Source organism: Rhincodon typus, chromosome 22 (genome assembly GCF_021869965.1).
Source record: "Rhincodon typus isolate 14 chromosome 22, sRhiTyp1.1, whole genome shotgun sequence".
NCBI lineage: Eukaryota > Metazoa > Chordata > Chondrichthyes > Orectolobiformes > Rhincodontidae > Rhincodon > Rhincodon typus.
Window position 1 is genome coordinate 4,643,815 of NC_063353.1, and position 20,642 is coordinate 4,664,456.

The 20,642-nt window shown below is 44.2% G+C and overlaps 1 protein-coding gene across 1 annotated transcript in view; it reads left to right on the forward strand.

Annotated features, from left to right (window-relative positions):
• Positions 1-20,642, forward strand: part of itpr2 (inositol 1,4,5-trisphosphate receptor, type 2) — a 200,613-nt gene that overhangs the window by 175,444 nt on the left and 4,527 nt on the right. The window contains exons 53-56 of the mRNA XM_048610561.1: positions 2,478-2,611; positions 6,703-6,868; positions 16,884-17,044; positions 19,988-20,149. Of these exons, the coding sequence (XP_048466518.1) occupies positions 2,478-2,611; positions 6,703-6,868; positions 16,884-17,044; positions 19,988-20,149 (623 nt within the window). The remainder of the gene's footprint in view (positions 1-2,477; positions 2,612-6,702; positions 6,869-16,883; positions 17,045-19,987; positions 20,150-20,642) is intronic.

Here is a 20,642-nt window from a genome sequence, read left to right on the forward strand (position 1 = left end):
GACAGTGGGGGCGGTTGGGTGTAGCAGTGCCCGACAGTGGGGGCGGTAGTGTCAATGGTGTACAATCTGTTTGAATGCTGGTGGAACAGACTCAAAGAGCTGAATGCCTACTTCTGTTTCAGTGGCATCCACGACTATCCAGCTGAACTGGCAGATTGTGTGTAAAATCCCTTCAGTGTTGTGAGTGAGCAAACATTCCTGTGTTGTACAACTGGAAGTTACCAGCACTTTTTAAGCGGCTCCGCATACTAATAGGTTTGTGATAGGGAAGAGAAATGAATGGGACAAAATGACCACGCCCCTCCATTCTGTGCAGGGCTGAAGCTCCGTCATGTTATGTTGGCTTGACATTGCTGAGAGTGCAGCAATGCTTATTAATTGTACAATGTGTAGTGTGGGATTGTTATTATTGTGATCGCAGGAGAGACAAGTGCCTATGAAACAGATATTTGAAATCAGAGTGACTGTAAGGGTCACATGACAAGATTTCACACTTTAAACCCTTTACTGCAACAGCTAAAAGCAACATTTGAGTAAACACTAATTTATAGGCAGCTTATACTCTAAACTACAGTAACCTTCAGCACAACTGAAGCAAGCTATGGTTGAAATTTACAGTCTGCCTTTAGTCATTCTGTTGCAACCAGCCCAGAACCTGGTCTCCTCACTCATCCCTCCTTTCCCAGCCCGGTAACATGTAAACCCAGAAGTGACTGGAAATACTTTCCCTGTAGCCAGGCTCAGTGAATTGCCCGGCCTCTCTCAAATTCTCATGAATTCAGATTTTTTTCAATCCGAGTACAATTTCCTGACTGCGTTCTGCAAGATGGGCAGTAGGGTCAGCATTTTCCCTGCTTCAGGTGCAAAGCTACTTGTACCCGAAGATTTTGCCTCTTAGCTAGCTGAAGGTTGACTTGTATCTGTAACGTTCCATAATAGCTTGGGAATCCTGTAACCCAATGCTACAGTTACTTGGTGTGGGCCTTTTACCTCCTCGTGCAAATTTCCACAGCAGTGTGAATCACATGGGCCTTGTATCTAGGAAGAAATACTAATCAGCTATCATTTTGACACTCCCACCCTACCCACCCCCTCCCCGCAAACTCCACTCTACCTTGGAATTAAATAGACAGTTTAAAGTCAACAGTTTTTAAAGCATGATATTCTTAGCACTAGTCTCTAATTGGACTAGGAAGATGGTAGTCTACGCACAGTCCGTGCTCCCTGACCATTGCTTATGGACGTGAACATCTAGCACCTTCTTTCCAGTTAAATAACCTGCCCCCACCCCCCCACCTTTCACTGTTACCAGTTGAGCTCCCAAGGCCTGTCATTGGGCAGAACTCGGAACAGATGGCATTGTGGCTCAGTGGTTAGCACTGCTGCCTCATGGCTCCAGGGACCCGGGTTCGATTCCACCCTCTGGCGACTGATTGTCTGTGTGGAGTTTGCACATTCTCCCCATGTCTGCGTGGGTTTCTCCCGAGTGCTGTGGTTTTCCACCCACAGTCCAAAGATTATGCAGACTAGGGTGGGCTAGCCATGTTAAATTGAACCATAGTGTCCACGGATGTGCAGGCTATGTAGACTAGCCGTGGGAAATGCAGGGTTAAAGGGATAGGGTAGGGCTGTGGGGTCTGGGTGGGAAGCTCTTCGGAGGGTCAGTGTGGACTCTTTTTGGGCCGAATGGCCTGCTTCCACACTGTAGGGATTCAATGATTCCATGATTTTGAGCTCATTTCACCCCTTTTATTCCTCCGTTTAAGCTCAAATTAAATAGACACTCCCAAAACTCAACTTTATACGTTAATGGTGCCCATGTATTAGGAATGGTAGGAGCTGTCTTGCTGTCATCATCCAGTAGGTCCTGGCAGGGGTCCCCGAGACCAAATGGAACTGGGGCTAGCTGATGGTTACATGTTAATTAAGGTATAATTGGGTAAGGACTGGGTGTGTTTATGAGGGGACAAATAATCAGTGGCTTTGGGGTTTTGGGCTGAGAGAGTTAGAAGAAATGTCTCTCTGACTGGAAAATTTTCTGGATTTTGTCTGACTACCCTTGAACCTCTGGTATCTATCACTTGCATCTGGGTCTGAGAACTGTGAGCTGAAGCCTCAGGTGAGATTACAAGCTCGAAGGCTAGTCACACACCTCCAACTGAGAAAGTGTTGCATATTGGATCAGATGTTAAACCAGGAACCCACAAATTGCTGGTCATTGCTGTCCCCAGGACCTTGCTGTGCATAAATTGTTTGTAAAGCATCATGGGACAACCCGATGACATGCTAAATAAAAGCAACTTGTTGGAATATTGACTGTATCGATCAATGTCAGAAGATTTTCAGCAAAGAAAAATAAGATGTGTTTTGAATGACACTGTTGGATTCTGTCTGGGCTGGCGCACAGTAGTTGCAAGGTATCATCTGGCAAATAACAACATTGTTCCAAGTGAAGAAATGTTCTTTTTGTTTTCCAGCAGGAGGCCAACAGGATGACGCAAGTTCTGAACAGACCTGTGACACTCTGCTCATGTGCATTGTTACAGTATTAAACCAGGGGTTGAGGAATGGGGGTGGAGTTGGTGATGTGCTGAGAAAACCATCAAAGAATGTAAGTATCTTTTTTGCACACTTACAGATGTCATGTGCAACGTGAGCCGAATGAATGCACGTGCACTATGTGCATGGTATCTAATGCATGCTGTGATACACTGCTGCAATAGTGTGGTGTGTCTGTCTTTATATCTGTGCACGCATGTAAATGCACGTGTGTGCGCGCGTGCTACGTTGCTCTCTGTGTGTGTGCGTGCATTGCATTTAGTGGAGGATAATATTGAATTATTTTCCAGTTGGGTTAAGAGTTAAGTAAAACCACACAGTGAGGTTTTTTAAAAGAAGTGAAATGGGGTCAGTGGGGTTGAGAGAGTTAATACAATGAGAGATTTCTTGACAGCTAGCTGATGGTAAGGTTTCTTTCTGATTTTAGTAAAAGATTTATCCATCAGGAGCTGAATTTTTTTTTAATGTTAAAGGCATTTGTTTATGTCCATTGAGAACTGACAAGTCTCTATACGTTTCGATAAGGCATCTTTATTTCCTCAAGGAAATGATAGACGAAAGATTTGCAAGCAGCTGTCAACCATGGGTAACCTTGTTCAAAATCTCTTTGATACGAAGGAAAGATAAAAGCCTGCCTGGGAAAATGTATTGCAGACTTTAAACTGATTGAGCTTGAAGCTTATGTTGAGTGCTTGAAGTTCAAAGGGGCTGTCACCTTGAAAGTGAAATCTGTCAACTGTTGTGTTTGACAAGCTCCACACTGCAGCCGGAAGATTTAGGAACAGGAGTAGGTCATTCAGCCCATCATATCTGCTCCACCATTCAATGAGATCACGGCTGATCTAATAATCCTCAACTCCACTTTCCTGCCTTTTCCCCATAACAGTTGATTCCCTTCCTGATTAAACATCTCTCTGTCTTAACCATGAATGTACATAATGACAAAACGTTTGTAGCCCTCTGCACTAAGGAATTTTCCACAGATTCATTATAAGGCCATAAGATATAGGAGCAGAGTTCGGCCATCTGGCCCATCGGATCTGCTATACCATTCGATCGTAGCTGATATGTTTCTCAACCCGATTCTCCTGCCTTCCTCCCGCAACCCTCAGTCCCTTTATAATCAAGAACCGATCTATCTCTGTTTTAAAGACACTCAATGACTTGGCCTCCACAGCCCTCTGTGGCAGTGAGTTCCACAGACTCACCATCCTCTGGCTGAAGGAATTTCTCCTCATCTCAGTCTAAAGGATTGTGCCTTCACTCTGAGGTTGTGCCCCAAGTTCCTACCCTCTCCTACCAGTGGAAACACCTTTTCCACCTTCGTTCTATCCAGGTCCCTCTTGTATTCTGTAAGTTTCAACGAGAATCCCATTGAGTACAGACCCGTAGTCCTCAACTGCTCCTCGTATGACAAGCCCTTCACTCCCGGGACCATTCTTGTAAACCTCCTCTGGACCCCCTCCAATGCCAATGCATATTCTTCCTTCACAATGGGGCCCAAAACTGCTCATGATATTCCAAATGTGGTCTGACCAGAGCCTTATACAGCCTCGGCAGTACATCCCTGCTCCTGCATTCACCTCAAAAGGGTTAGAATGCTAACATCGCATTTGCCTTCGTAACTGCCAACTGAACCTGCACGTTAACCTTAAGAGAATCCTGAATGAGAACTCAGTCCCTTTTGTAATTCAGAATTCCAAAGCCTTTCATACTAAATGCACATTCTCACCCTTTCCCACATTGTATTGCATCTGCCACTTCTTTACCCACTCTCCGAGCCAATCCAAGTCCTTCTGCAGCCATCCCCGTTTCCTCAACACTATCTGTCCCTCCTCCTACCTTTTGCCATCTGCAAGCTTAGCAACAATGCCTTCAGCTCCTTCATCCAAATTATTAATATATAACGTGAATAGGATCAACAATGACCCCTGTGGAACTCCACTAGTCATCAGCTGCCATCCTGAAAAAGACCCCTTTATCCCCACTCTCTGCCTCCTGCCAGTCAGCCAATCCTCTCTCCATGCCAGGACCTTGCCCCTAACACTGTGGGGTCTTATTTAGCAGTTTCCGCTGTGCCATCTTGTCGAAGGCCTTCTGGAAATCCAAATAAATCACGTCCACTGGCTCTCCTTTGTCTAACTTGCTCATTACCTCCTCAAAGACTTGTAACAAATTTGTCTGGCATGACCTCCCCTTGATGAAGCTGAGCTGATTCAGCCCTATTTTACCATGCACTTCCAAACACACTGCAATCTCATCCTTCATGATGGATTCCAAAATCTTACTGACAATCCTCTCTGAGAGAAGAAATTCCTCCTCACCTCTCTCTTAAATGGGCAACCCCTCTTTCAGAGATAATACCCTCTTGCCCTAGACTCCCCAACAAGGGGAAATAATATTTCCTCATCTACCCTGTCAAGTCCGCTAAAAATCCTGTGTGTTTCGATAAGTTTGACTCTCTTTCTTCTAAACTCTAAGTACAGGCACAATTTAGTCAGCCTCTCCTTATAAAACAGGTCCAATCTAGTGAACCTTCTCTGGAGCAATGACACCTTTTCAGTTTTACAATTGCCCAGGACTATCATGAGATATCACAACAACCTTATAAACACTGGTTGAGTTTACTAAGCCCGTGATTAGGGACTGAAATAACTCCACAGAAACCGTCACCAAGTCAACCTTTATTCACATGTGAACAGTCCTTTACTATAGTACTGCCTTATTCAGAGTCAGGTTTCTTTTTCTTTATTCATTAACTGGATGAGGAGTTCGCTGGCTAGGTGTTGTCCATCCCTAATTGCCCAGAGGGCAGTGGGTCTGGAGTCACTTGTAGGCCGGACCAGGCAAGGATGGCAGTTTCCTTCCCTAAAGGACATTAGAGAGTATCTCTGACATTCACTCTTTTTATCTGTCAGCCAGGGCTCCCTGACTGGGGCTGTTAATTTGGTCCAATCAGGGAACTCATTCCATGAGGTCCACCTGGCTAACCTCGCTCCAGGCACCTCCCAGCGGTTACAAGATGGGCCTGGAGGAATGGTGACTGTGAGAATAGAATTTATTCCAGCAGTTGGTTTCCCAAAAAAAAAAACAAGGGCAGAGATTAGAATCTGAAATTGTTGAGCTGAGTCGGGATGGCTGTCATGTGCCTAGTCATGAGATGAGTTGCTGTCCTGAGCTTGCTTTCGCTGAGTTACAGTGCTACAGGCAGAAGACAGAGAGGACAGTGTCAGAGCATGGCAGAGGAATAAAATGACAGGTGACAGGAAGGTCAAGGTCACATTTGCACACTTACTGGAGGAGTTCTACACAATGGTTACCCAGTCTACCTTTGGTCTTCCTTGTGACAGACCACATTGAGAGCAGGGAACATGGAATCCTACATGGAAAGGAAGGGAAACTGCAGTTTCATGTGGAAAGGACTGTTTGACTCAATAGATGGTGAGGGGGCAGCAAGCGAAAGGGGAGGTTTTGCACTTTTTTTGGGTGCACAGCGGAAGGGGTTGTGGGAAAGGGAGGCGGTGTTTGGGTTGGTTGAGGAATGGAGAAGGGTATCACAGAAAGAATAGTCCCTTCCCATCCCTGACAAGGGAGGGGAGGAGATGGAGGGAGCTGACATTGTTCTGGATCCATTGAATGGTGGTGTGGAAAGTAAGAACCAAGGGCAACACTGCTGTTGGGAGAGAGATTCAATCATCATGGCCTAGAGCCCCCTCCACCACGTGGAGGGTCAATCATCGATTGAGGGAAAGGACATTTGGAAGAACAGATGCAACAGAGACAGAGAAACAGGAGACCTGGTCCCTACAGAATGTGGACCAAGAGGAAATCTGATAAGGTTTCGGGAGTGGGTGGAGCAGATCTGGAGAAAGGGAATGTTCCGTGTAACACATTAAAAGGTCAGGCCCGACGAGGACCCAGACCGGTTCCCATAGCAGCTCGCTATTTAGAGGTGGTGGAGCCACAGAAATAGCTGTACAATGTAAAGCTAGTTACACTGGGCAGAGGAGGATTGAGTGGGTGGGGAATGGTTGGACTTTTGTTCAAGGGTCGTCAGGAGAGAAACTATATCATTGCACCGGGTTAGTTAACCCGACATGCTGACTAAAGGTGGCTGATGGAGGAAAACTCTTCAAATTTCAGGAGCCCTTGTTTGTCGCACGTGTTATCTATGATCTTCTGTTTTTCTTCATCGTCATCATCATCGTCCTGAACTTGATCTTTGGTGTCATCATCGACACGTTTGCTGACTTGAGAAGTGAGAAACAGAAGAAAGAGGAGATCCTCAAGACCACTTGTTTTATCTGTGGTAAGTGAACATTGAAACCATGGCCCAAAATGGGACAGTGAAATTCTTGTTCCTCTTGTTTATTGTTACTGCTGGGTGGGTCTGTGACAGAACTCTTGCCTCCAGACTCTAAGGTTGTGGATTTGAACCCCACCTCAGAGATTTGAACCCATCCTCCACACAAATGCTCCAAAACAGTTCTCAAGTGGAGCTGCACTGTCAGATGGGCCATCCAGGGGAGGCAATGGCCTAGTGGCATTATCGCTGGATTGTTAATCCAGAGACCCAGCTAATGTTGTGGGGACGGCAGCTGGTGGAATTTGAATTCAATATAAGTCTGGAATTAACAGTCTAATGATGATCACAAATCCGTTGTTGATTGTTGGAAAAAAAATGTAACGCCCTTCAGGGAAAGAAATCTGCCATCCTTATCTGGTCTGCTCTGGTCTATATGGGATTCCAGACCCACAGCAATGTGGTTGACTCTTAATTGCCCTCTGGGAAATTAGGGATGGGCAATAAATGCTGGCCTGAGAATGAATAGAGAAAATATTCACTGGGAGGAGTATCAAACACTTGGACATCAATAATCCTCCAGCAGGAACGTTCTCCAGTGTGTTGCAGCCAATGTTTATCCCTCAGTCAAAATCACAAAAGGCAGCTTCTCTGGTCATTATCACATTGTTGTCACGGGAGTTTCCTGTGTGTAAATTGGTTGTTGTGTCTCTCGTACTACAAACGTGACTTCATCAGCTCTAAAATGACTTGGGGAGTCTTGGGATGCAGAAAGATGCTACATCAGATTGGAATCACTTCTCACGGAAAGTCTGCTGAGGCCAGTAGTCAGTTGAAAATTCCAGAACGGAGAGGGGTAGATTTTTTTTTTTTGGGTTAAGGTTGTTGAGAGTTGTGAAACCACATTGGGGAATTTGAGTTCAGGTACAGATCAGGCATCTTCTCATTGAATGATGGGACAGGATAAATGGCTCCCTCCTTCCTGTGGTGTTAAGACTGCTGTATCACTGCTTCCCAAAGCTCCATCCACATTCATTAAAATAAAGGAATGGGTATAAAGTCCTGAAATCCATCTCCATTTCAATTTTATGATTCCTCATGAAGGGAAAGTCCAAATAACTCTTTAACCTTTGGTATGCAGTTGATGTAGAAATGAAATGAAAGTGCATTTAGTTTTCTTTCATCTCCTTCTGTAGACTTTTTTTTAGAATCCATCGCTTCCTATATACTAAAGAATGTAATTCGTTGTCTGCACAATGTGGAATCGATGGAATTGATTAATCCGTGTTGATGGTGTGCAGTAAAATTAATGTCTTGAAATATACGCAAAGTCTCATGAAGGATTTTGCACACTCATCAATCCCATTGTACCTCCTGGAGGTGTCTCGGCTGCCAGGTCTTTGAGACCAGGGAGTGCGGAGAGTGTTTTTTTGGTTCTTGGCATGAGATTACCCAGAGTGATCTCACATCATAAACTTCCACCCACTGTATATTAAACTTTGAAAGCACTGTTCACAGCTTTGGTAGTGTCCAACATGCAAGTTCCTGTTTATTTGGCATGCTAAGGATGAAATGAAATCATGGAACAGCTTCATCGTAAACAGGAATGAAGCCTTTAACTGAATAACTTTGTTCATTATGTCCTCTTACTTATCTGCTAATGGGTGGGGTGATTCGATTGGAATTTAGGCATGCCTCTGGAAAACTGAAAAGCACAATAAAAGTCTTCTTATCAAGTCGTAGAGTTGTATGGCATGGAAACCAGTCCTTTGATCCAACTCATCTATACCGACCAGATATCCTAAATTAATCTAGTCCCATTTGCCAGCATTTGGCCCATATCCCTTAACCCTTCCTATTCATATAGCCATCCAGATGCCTTTTAAAAATGTTGTAATTCTACCAGCCTCCACCACTTCCTGTGACAGCTCATTCCATACATGCACCACCCTCTGCGTGAAAAAAGTTGCCCCTTAGATCCTTTTTAAATCTTTCCCCTCTCACCTTAAACCTATGCCCTCTGGTTTTTGACTCCCCCACCCCAGGGAAAAGACGTTGGCTAATCACCCTATCCAAGCTTGTCATGATTTTATAAAGGTCACCCCCAGCCTCTGACACTCCAGGGAAAATAGCCCCAGCCTATTTACTCACTCCCTATAGCTCAAACCTCCAATCCTGGCAATATCCCTGTAAATCCTTCTGAAATATTGACTTCCCTTTCTAGAAACTTGAGTTCCATTTTAAATAACAAGGTGCACGTTCTCATGGGGAGCAAAAATATCTGAAGCGCCCTGGGCTTCAGTACATCTGTAATGTTAGTACAAACCAGGTGATTGTGAATTGGTATCTCACTTTCTGTCCTCTGCTCCTAACGAATATTGAAGGCAGTGTAAAGTGTTCTGGATTTGTTAATGCTAGTTCCCATCTCCGCCCAAGGTGCATTTGTTTAGATTGTTTCAACCACAGACCACGGCTTCCTCTGGGAAAATCTCCAAATAGTTACAGTATAGGACAGGGTGCCTTAACCAGCCAGTATCAATGATGTCAATCAGCGTGCTCCAGCAAATCACAGTGCAAACTGGAGGAGCAACACCTCATGGGAGCAGGAAAGTCAACGTTTCGGGTCGAGACCCTTCACCAGGTGTCCTCATGAAGGGTCCTGACCCGAAATGTCGACTTTCCTGCTCTGATGCTGCAGGGCCTGCTGTGTTCCTCCAGCTCCATGCTGTATTGACTCTGACTCCAGCATCTGCAGTTCTTGCTATCTCCAAGCAACACCTCGTCTTCAGGCTAGGCACATTACAACCTTCTGGACTTAAAATGGAATTCAACACCTTCAGATTGTGAACTCACTCTCACTCCTCCCCTCTCCTTTTAGCTTTACTAGTTGCATCTCTCTCACCATGTCCTCGCCGACCTCAGTGAGACTGTCTGTTCTTTCCAGTCTGGCTGTTAGACTCACCGATGTTCTGCCCTTCTCATATTCCAACCACTTAAACTGCACTATCAACTCCCTTTCTTCCCCCCCATCACCACGCACCCCCCACCCCCCAACTATTGCGTAAATGCTGCCCCTCCACATCAGCTCTGATGAATAGTCGAGACAACAAGGTGCAGAGCTGGATGAACACAGCAGGCCAAGCAGCATCATAGGAGCAGAAAGGCTCACGTTTTGGGCCTAGACCCTCTAGGCCCGAAACATCATCTAGGCCCAAAACATCAGCCTTTCTGCTCCTATGATGCTGCTTGGCCTGCTGTGTTCATCCAGCCCTGCACCTTGTTATCTCAGATTCTCCAGCATCTGCAGTTCCTACTATCTCTAATGAATAGTCGTCTAGATTTGAAACGTTAGCTCGCTTTCTCTCCACAGATGCTGCCTGACCCACAGCGATTTCTAGCATGTTTTGCGTTCAGTACCTGCTCTGTCTCCACCCAGAATATACTGACTTTGTCACATTGTGCACCTATCCGGTGACAATGATTGTCCCAGTTCCATCAGCTCATTACAATACAGTTACAACTTTTTTTCCTGATTGATTTTGAGACGAAGGTGATGTTTATGGTTTGTCCTATTCCCCACTCAATTCCTAGTCGCACCACCACATTTGGAAGCAGTGTGGCTGAAAAATTAACCATAATTCCAGTCAGGTTTGTTTGTAGATTGCAGAGCGCAAAAACAAAATTCACCTGTCACTAAATCTGACAAGAACAGAAGGTGCTGATGGAGAAACTCAGCAGGTCTGGCAGCTTATGTGGAGGGAGAAACCAGAGTTAATGTTTTGAGTCCAGTGACTCCTCTTCTGTTCTCTCTCCACAGATGCTACCAGACCTGCTGAGTTCCTCCAGCAATTTCTGTTTTTGTTTCAGGTTTCCAGCATTAGTGTAGACCTTTGTTTGACTAAATCTGACAAGTATGACTCAAGTTCCTTTTTGAGAATGAACTTCCTGTGGAGTTACTAACACACACATACACACCAGACTAAGTATCATCTTTGGGAAATGTGGTTAAAACAGGACGGATAGTTCACCTTGCAGACATAATCATGTACCTATTTTCATTTTTAACATTAAAATTCCTATCATCACACACCCCATGCAATGTGCCCGGATAAACTTGTCTCACTGTAGTTATACCCTCCAACCAGTAGCTGCAGCACCTCCACTGCCAGGATACTAATTGCAGACGATACAAATTTAGATCTTTTTGATAGGCTTTATTTGTTGCTCGCTCCAAGTTATTCCAACAGAGTGGCTACCTTAGAGGGCAGGTTACTATCAACCAGTTTGATGTGGTATTGGATTTACATCTAATGCAGATCAGGTAAATCTTCCTTCCCTGAAGAACCTTAGTACACTAGTCACTCACCAAGCCTTCTTTGATAGCACCTTCCAAACCCACGACCACTTCCAACTAGAAGGACAAGGGCAGCAGATACATGGGAACACCACCCCCTCCAAGTTCCCTTCTGAGCCACTCACCATCCCGACTTGGAAATATATCACTGTTCCTTCACTGCCGCTGGGTCAAAATCCTGAATTCCATCCCTAAGGGCATTGTGGGTCAACTTACAGCATGTGGAATGCAGCAGTTCAAGAAAGCAGCTCACCACCACCTCCAGGGTAATTAAAGGTGGGCAATAAATGCTGGCTCAGCCAGTGATGCCTCCATCCTGAGAATGAATCTCAAACTTTCTGTTTTTCAGACAGCCTCGTGGCCCCCTTTTTAAATGATAGCAACTTTCTGCTTGCCCGTTTCAAAAATGAATTCAAATGCTCAAACTGCTGGCGTGGGATTTATCCTTGGATCAACAGTATCTCTGGATTAGTTCAGTAAATCACCTCCATAGGAAATGATCATATTTAACTTGACAGAGCCTAGATTTCTAGTAAAGCAATATATCTATTGCACCTCTTTCTGTGTTCATCATCAATTTAATGGATCTCATTATCTTTCTTCTTCAACTTGTTCCAAGTTGTGTCTGGAAGACTTCTGTAGCAAACCAAGTGCTGAATCATGGTCCATTACTAAGATAACGGCAGGAAATTCAGTCATTCTTTAATACTCATGACACAGTCCATTAAACTAAATCGTAATTCCACGATAATATTTGGAAGGAAAGGCTTGATAATTCATACCTCAAATAATGTTTGTATTGTATCAGAAGTTCCTGCTCTGGTGTAGTATTCTGTTAATAAGTACTTGCTATGATTTCAGATTTAATTGGTGTGTACACTGTGCAGGGAGGGCCAGTATTAACATGAGCATTGATGGATTTTGGTGCAGTTACTCTGTGTTCTTTTCCCCATGTTAAATGGTTATACTTTTCCAGTTATCTTTTAAATTATGCTTAGTCTCAGCAGCACCACATTACATATTCTAATAACTGTCTGCATGAAAGCATTTGTCCTGACTTTTCCTCAGTTCTCCATGCCCTCCTCATAGTCTCGATGACATTTCTATCTTTTATTCTGTCAGAAAAAAACTTTTATCACTTTATTGGATTTGCTCCCAGCCTTTTTGGGGGAAAAAAATCTCGCTCAAATGAATCATCCACTGTCCCTTTGGCATCAGTTCGAATAGTCCTCCTGGAATGAAATATCTAGAATGGCACACATTTTAAACTGTAGTCTGATTGGTGTCTTGTACCAATGTCCTTACTTTTATGATTAGGTGCCTCACGAACAATATGCAGAACCCCTGTTGCCTTTTGAATTTGCATGTATTGTTGCGGGAGTAGTAATGTCATTTGACTAGTCATTCAGAAGTCCACTCTAATGCTCCAGAACCTGGGTTCAAATCCTACCATCGCAGCTGGTGCAGTCTAAGTTCTGTTATAAAAACTGAAATAGAAAGCTCGTCTCAGTTAATAGTGACTGTGGAATTGTGTAAAAATCCATCTGGTTCATCAATGGGCTAATCCACCCTTTGATTTATTTATTGACTCGTATATTTTGTTACAAAATACAGTGAAAATTATTGTATGGTGTGGCCAGTCTCCGGTGCAATCTTAAAGCACAAAAATAAACCCTAATATATAATATAAAGGCAGAAACAAATGAAGAAGTAAAGGAAGTGTCCAACTTTACAGTCCTTCTTGGCAGGGGAATGGAGTTTAAGAGCCACGAGGTTATGCTACAGCTCTATAAAACCCTGGTTAGACCACACTTGGAATATTGTGTTCAGTTCTGGTCGCCTCATTATAGGAAGGATATGGAGGTTTTAGAGAGGGTGCAGAGAAGATTTACCAGGATGCTGCCTGGACTGGAGGGCAGGTCTTGTGAGGAAAGGTTGAGGGAGCTAGGGCTTTTCGCATTGGAACGAAGAAGGATGAGAGGTGACTTGATAGAGGTGTACAAGATGATGAGAGGCATAGATAGAGTGGATGGCCAGAGATTTTTTCCCAGGGCGGAAATGATTATCACAAGGGGACATAATTTTAAGGTGATTGGAGGAAGGTATAGGGGCGATGTCAGAGGTAGGCTCTTTAGAGAGAGTGGTAGGCGTGTGGAATGCACTGCTAGCAGTGGTAGTGGAGTTAGATACGTTAGGGACATTTAAGCAACTCTTAGATAGGCACATGGAGGATAGTAAAATGTAGGGTATGCAGGGTAATTTGATCTTGGAGTAGGATAATATGTTGGCACAACATCATGGGCCGAAGGGCCTGTACTGTTCTATGTTCTATGTTCTTATTAAGTGCTCCACCATGAGCCTGGTGGCCAGGCATGAGTCTCCTTTGCTGCTGCCACTGGAATGAAAGTTGTCACTGTTTGGCGCCATCTCACCTCCACCGATGCCCTCGTCACTATGGGTCCTTGCTGGACCTTGCCAATACAGATGCCACCAACTACTCAACCGGCCTAAACTCTCTCTGCCTGCTTTTAGGGAAGTAAATCTGCCTATTTATCTGGTCTGACCCATTTGTAACTCCGCAGCTTACAACATTGCACAGCAAGTCCCTGTCAGTCGAAGGGATACAGTACAAATGCTGCCCTTACTAGTGATGTCCACATCCCATGAAAGAATGGTGAACAGAATGCTCCCAACATCTAAAGATTTGTTTACCATGTCCACTTTGGCCTGTATGGTCAGTTCGTGGACTTTGACTCAGGGAATTGTGGGTTCAAGCACCACACCAGAGGCCTGAGCTGGGATTTCAATGCAGTGTTCAGAGACTCGGTGCTGCCCTCCTACAGAAAGACATTAAACCAAAGAGTCTGCTGTCTAGGTGCATGGAAGGATCCCACAGCATTAACTGAAGAAGCACAGGGAATTTTGCCCTTTCCTTGGCTAACATTTAGGCCTCAACCAACATGATGAAAAACTAATTATCCAATCATCATCTATGTCATTGCTGTCTCTGAGACTTTGTATGTGCACAATGGCTGCAGTGTTTCCTACCTTACAGCAGTGAATATTTTATGAAGCATTGCGTTGCCTGTAAAACTTTTTAGATCATTCTGATATCATGGATGCAACATTCCTGTGTTTATTCTAAGCTTCCTGTCTTGTTGTTTCTGTGCCAAGTGTACCACTTTATATCTCTGCATCAAACTGCAGCTGCCATCTGATTTGCCAACTCTTTGAACCCAGCAGTTTCTTTGGAAACTCCTGGTTTTAAAGAGTAAATGTATTTTCTTTATACATTCAGGAGATGTGGGTGTCACAGACTAGGCCAGCATCTAATTGCCCCAGAGGGCAGTTGAGAGTCAACCACACTGCTGTGCGTCTGGAGTCACATGTAGGCCAGACCAGGAAGGATTTTAGTTTCCTTCCCTAAAGGGCATTAGTGAACCAGATGGGCTTTCGCAACACTCAACAGTGGTCGTTGTTCCAGATTTTATTTTTTATGGAATTCAAATTCCGTCATCTACCGTGGCAGGATTTGAACCCAGATTCCCAGATCTGGGCTTCTGAATTAATAGTCTAATAGCTAATACCACTAGGCCATTGTCTCCCCATATCTACACTTCCCATCATCCAGAGGTACTTGTCAAAGGCCACAACATAGGAAATGTGGTCTTCTTTTGATTCAGAATTGCGGAATGGGTAGAGGGAACATACAAAAATACATAGGAAGTGTTTAGGCCGGCAAATGGGGCTAGATTAATTTAGGATATCTGGTAAGCATGGACAATTTGGGCCAAAGGGTCTGTTTCCATGCTGTACAACTCTATGAATATGACAAAATGATAATGTTTAATGGAAGCAATCTATTCTTGTTTCAGTTAAAGGTGTCCCCATCCTGACTGTTTTAATCTATTCAGTTGGCTGGTATATTTTGTAAAGTTTCTTTCCATTGTGAATGATTGCAAAACAGCATGAGGCCATTCAGCCCACTGTAATTGTGTTGTCCTATTGCCAGAACAATGTAGTTTATTCCACAGTTGCTCAACAGCACCCCCTACCCCTTCCCTGAAGTTCTGCACATTTTATCCCTTCCTTTGCTTAACCAATTTCCCCTTTGAAAGCCACACCTGAAGCTGCTTCCCCTATCCTTTGGGGCATTGCACTTGTGCCATGTTAAGAGGTCGCTTTGTTTCTGAGCTTTACCACAGTGTTCTGCTTTGCTGGACTATAGCAAGGCCACGGTGGGTGGATCCAACGTTGCGTTGTTCAATCCCCTCAGGAGCCACAACTCCAGAGCAGAAAAATGTCATCCTCCACCACAAAGGAGTGCTGGCGAAGGAGAAGAGGAGACTGTGGTATTGAAAAGGGCAGGGCTTTCTCTGTGCATTTGTGAAGCTCTCTTCATCAGGCTGACATGGGGCTCCAAGAACCCACAGCTTTGTGTGAAACAGTCTCTCATTGTGGTGGCCTACAGTGTTGTGTTTGTGGCAGGCCCACTCTTCTAATCAGGAGAGATCTCGAGAGTTGCCTCAAGATAACAAAGGGTGGCACGGTGGCTAGCAGCGCCAGGGACCCAGGTTCGATTCCACCCTCGGGTGACTGTATGTGTGGAGTTTGCACATTTTCCCTGTGTCTGTGTGGGTTTCCTCCCATAGTCCAAAGGTGTGCAGGTTAGGGTGGAGTGGCCATGGGAAATTGTCCGTAGTGTCCAGGGATGCCCAAACTAGGTGGATTAGGCCTGATAAATGTGGGGATCTGGGGATAGGGTAGGGGGCTGGGTCTGGGTGGGATGCTTTTTCGGAGGGTCGATGTGAGCTCCATGGACCTGTTTGAACACACATTGATATGCTGGGTGACCACTGCTGGGGGTGTGGGTGTTCTAAGTCATAGAGACAAGTTAGAATCATAGAATCCCTACAGTGCTGAAGGAGGCTATTTGACCCATCGAGCCCATACCAACCCTCCGAAGAGTATCTACCCCAGGCCCGGCTCCCTACCCTATCCCCAGATCCCCACATTTACCATGCCTAACCCACCTAGTCAGGACGTCCCTGAACGCTACCGACAATTTTCCATGGCCAATCCATCCTAACCTGCACCTCTTTGGGCTGTGGGAGGAAACCGGAGCACCCGGAAGAAATCCACACAAACACAGGGAGAATGTGCAAACTCTGCACAGACAGTTGCCCGAAGGTGGAATCAAAGCCAGGTCCCTGGTGCTGTGAGACAACAGTGCTAACCACAGAGCCACCGTGCCACCCTGAATTATATCCAACCTGTGTTGGCAGTTTTCCTGAAACTCTCGTGCCTTGTGCCTTGTGTGAATGTATGAGCCCAGTGATCTGAGTCTTTATTAAATAACCTCTTTGCTTCAGCCCACTTGAATTTTCCAGCCTGTCACTTTAGCTTTTGGTGCTGATGTCTTGTTGGTGGATAGATCCTAAATCAGATCCAGTTAAGTTAATATAAGCAATTTCCTGACAACATAAATGTAGACACCTGAGGTCCCCCAAATGTACCTCCATATGGTCTATGGAGTCAAAAGCTTAGTCATTCTTATCAAACCCAATGCATCAAGGACCAAATACCATTTCCTTTAACTTAACCATCAGCAAGCCAAGTATGAATGACTTGCTAATGAATTCTTTTCTTGTGAACTTTTGTTGGCAGGACTTGAAAGAGACAAGTTTGATAACAAGACCGTGTCCTTTGAGGAGCACATCAAGGTCGAACACAATATGTGGTACTATTTATATTTCATAGTCTTAATCAAAGTCAAGGATCCGACTGAGTACACTGGACCTGAAAGTTACGTGGCACAAATGATCATGGTGAGTCCTGCAATATCCAGTGGGATAATGTAAACGCTGCTAGTTTGTGGCTAGTACTTAGAGCACTGAGAGTTACTTTGTATGAGAAAGCCAAGGTTAATCTGGTTTGTGTGCTGCCATGCTGGTATTCTTATGATCCGTGAGTGGAATTGTTGAGAGTTGGAATGAGTGAGCCATCTTTTTTCTTTTGGACGCAGGCCTGTTAGAATGGCCACTTTGTTTTCCAACTCGGCACCCCAGTTCCAAGTGTTTAAAGCCCCCTCTAGACCTCATCCCTCATTCACCTCCATGCCAATACACACCCTCTCAGGCTGCCCATGCGAACTCCGTGTCTCCCTGCCTTGCCACAGCCCTCACCTTGGTTGGCACAATGCAGTCTTCAGATTCCGTGCAATTTAATGCACAATATTTCCCATTCTGCGAGATGCGAATCAATCTCCCATTGTCTATTTCGTCGATACGAAAAATACATTCTGCAATGTAGAAGAAACATGTAGTCCTTGTAATCCTATTAGTGTCTGTCAGCAAACGAGAAACCATATCAAGGGGGCAATTTATTACAATGACTCCGTGTAGCTGTCAGTTGTTGTCAGATTGATGGAATGGCTCCTGTGCCAAAATCAATTAGCACTTGAAATTCAGCCAAATGAGAACAGTCTTGGCTGTACAAGTAATGAACTACTGTCTGGGAAAGAAAGAACAGAATGCCTATCAGTCAGTGTAAGGGCGCAGGTAGTTGGTCATCTGTCTTAATCCAGTATAGATCCTGTTCAAGTGTCAAGATCAAATTGGTTGTTTCTCAAAGTGCCAAAACCAGGTTTCTTTCCTTAATCGACCCGAGCCATTTAAATCACTGTCGAAAAGATGCTAGCATAGGCTGGCAGGGAATTTTCTTATCTGTTGTATCACTGTATCATGGTGCTTTCTCTGTCAGGAAAAGTACTGTAATGCATGTGAACAAGTACACACAGCTGGTCAATGTAGGGCTACTTTAAGGATTGTAGAAACAAGGCACTCAAGTAGAATTAAGCTACAGGTCCAACCGTAAACTGAATAAATAGTCTCGTCCTGTTCTCTTGCTTTCCAATATAGGAGTTGTTTGGTAGTATAAAACTTGAATCCCGATGGAAAAAGAGAGCCATGCAGTTGAGGCTTTGCACAGAGAAGTGAATTAGGAGCAGAAGTAAGCCATTCAAGTCTACTCCATCGTTCAATAAGATCATGGCTGATCTATACGATTCCACAATCCTGAATAATCCTTTCACTCTCTTACTTATTAAGAACCTATCTACCTCTGCCTTAAAGATGCAGATTCTGCTCCCTCCACTTTTTGAAAAAGAAAATTCCAAAGACTCTCAACCCTTTGTGATTAAAAGAAAAGTCTTCCTCATCTTTATCTTTAACAGTGACTCCTCATTCTAGATTGTCCCATAAGTGGAAACGCCTTCCCCACATCTATCCTGTCCAGCTCCCTCAGAATCTTCTACATTTCAGTCAAGTCATCTCTTGCTCATCAAAACTCTGACAAGCACAAGATTACCTTGTCCAAACCTCTTCACAAATTTTGCCAAACTTTAAAGCATCACAACCATTTATACAGCAGGGGATAAGGATTCGGAGTGCGGTTCATTTGTGGATATGAACTGCCAGAGGAAGTGGTGGATGCAGGTACAGTTACAACGTTTAAAAGACATTTGGATAAGTACATGAATAGGAATGGTTTGGGGAGGTATGTGCCAAACGAAGGTAGGTGGGACTAATTTAGTTTGGGAAAATGGTCAGCATGGACTGGTTGGACCAAGGGATCTGTTTCCATGCTGTATGGCTCTGTAACTAGTTTTGAACAAGTTGGGAATCATAGAATCATCATAGAAGGGCCTGTTTCCACACTCTAGAGACTCTATGATTCTATGTCTACATACCTACACATTTTTAATTAAATATGATCTTGTTTCTTTTCAAGTTATTGATTATTGAGTTATCAAATGATCATTGATAAGAATGAGGTGGGGTGGGGAATCTCATAGAAACCTATAAAACTCTAACAGGACTAGACAGAATAAACACAGGAAGGATGTTCCCAGTGACCTGGGGTCCTACTTTAAGGATCTAGGATAGGCCATTCAGGACTGAGATGAGAAGAAATGTCTTCACCCGGAGAGTGGTGAGCCTGTGGAATTCTCTACCACAAAGTGGTTGAAGCCAAAACATTGAACAATTTCAAGACATTAGGTATTGTTCTTGGGGCTGAAGTGATCAAAGAATGAGGAGAAATTGAGAGCAAGGCACTGAGTTGGAATGGTGGAACCATGTTGAACCAAATTGAAGGATAGAGCAGGCTCAAAAGGCTGAATGGCCTACTCCTCTTATTTTCTACATTTCTATAAATTTACAGCTCAAATTGATATTCAAGTTTCTAACATTACAACAGTGGCTGCAGTTTGAAAAACACAAGTGGCTGTAATTTCTTTTGGGACTTACCAAGATCATTAAAGGCTTCTTCCTTTCATGGGTTGAACTTGACAGATGGCTCAGTGGTTAGCAATGCTGCCTCACAGCACCAGGGTTCTGGGTTCAATTCCAGCCTCGGGTGACCGTCTGTGTGGAGTTCGCACATTCTCTCTGTATCTGTGCGGTTTTCCTCCGGGTGCTCCAGTTTCCTCCTACAGTCCAAAGATGTGCACGTTAGGTAGATTGGCCATGCTAAATTGATCATTGTGTCCAGGGATGTGTAGTCTCGGTGGGTTAGTTATGGGAAATGCAGGGTTACAGCATAAGGGAATGGGTCTAGGTGGGATGCTCATCAGAGGGTTGGTGCAGGCTCGATGGGGTGAATGGCCTCTAACCACCCTGCGTGGATTCTATGATTAATGGGTCCTAAGTAGAAAAAGAACTCTGTGCTCCATTCTGAAATCCCTCACTCATTTCCATGGTTGGTTTTAGGAGAAAAACCTGGATTGGTTCCCACGGATGCGTGCCATCTCACTGGTCAGTAATGAAGGTGATAGTGAACAGAACGAAATCCGAAGTTTGCAGGATAAGTTGGAGTCAACCATGAATCTGGTGATGCAACTGTCTGGCCAGCTGTCAGAACTGAAGGAACAGGTAAAGAAATACTGTCTAAAAATATTGATGCCGGGATGGGTGGAAAGGGGAGCTTGGTGAAACAGCCAGGAGGAGAAGAAATTATTTTATTGCAATCTCAACCTGAAAAGGGAGGTAAAAGAAGATTCAAACAGCACCTTTCAGACCACCCCTGGAGTATTTATGAGAAGTGCTGGTCACCATATCTTCAGTAGGTTCTCTGAGGGTTTGAAAGCCTTGCAATACAAATGTATTTGACTCAAACGCTTAAACTACAAGATGAGATGAAACAAACTATTGTCATAATTCCCTGGGTTTTGGATCAAAGTCATTGAGATTTCAAAGATGAATGATAAATGGAAGGAAAATATTTCTTAAAATAAAAAGCCAAAGAACTGCTGATACTGGAAATCAGAAACAAAATCAGAAATTGCTGGAAAATCTCAGCAGGTCTGGCAGCACCTGTGGAGAGAAATCACAGTTAACGTTTCTGGTTCAGTAACCCTCCTTCAGA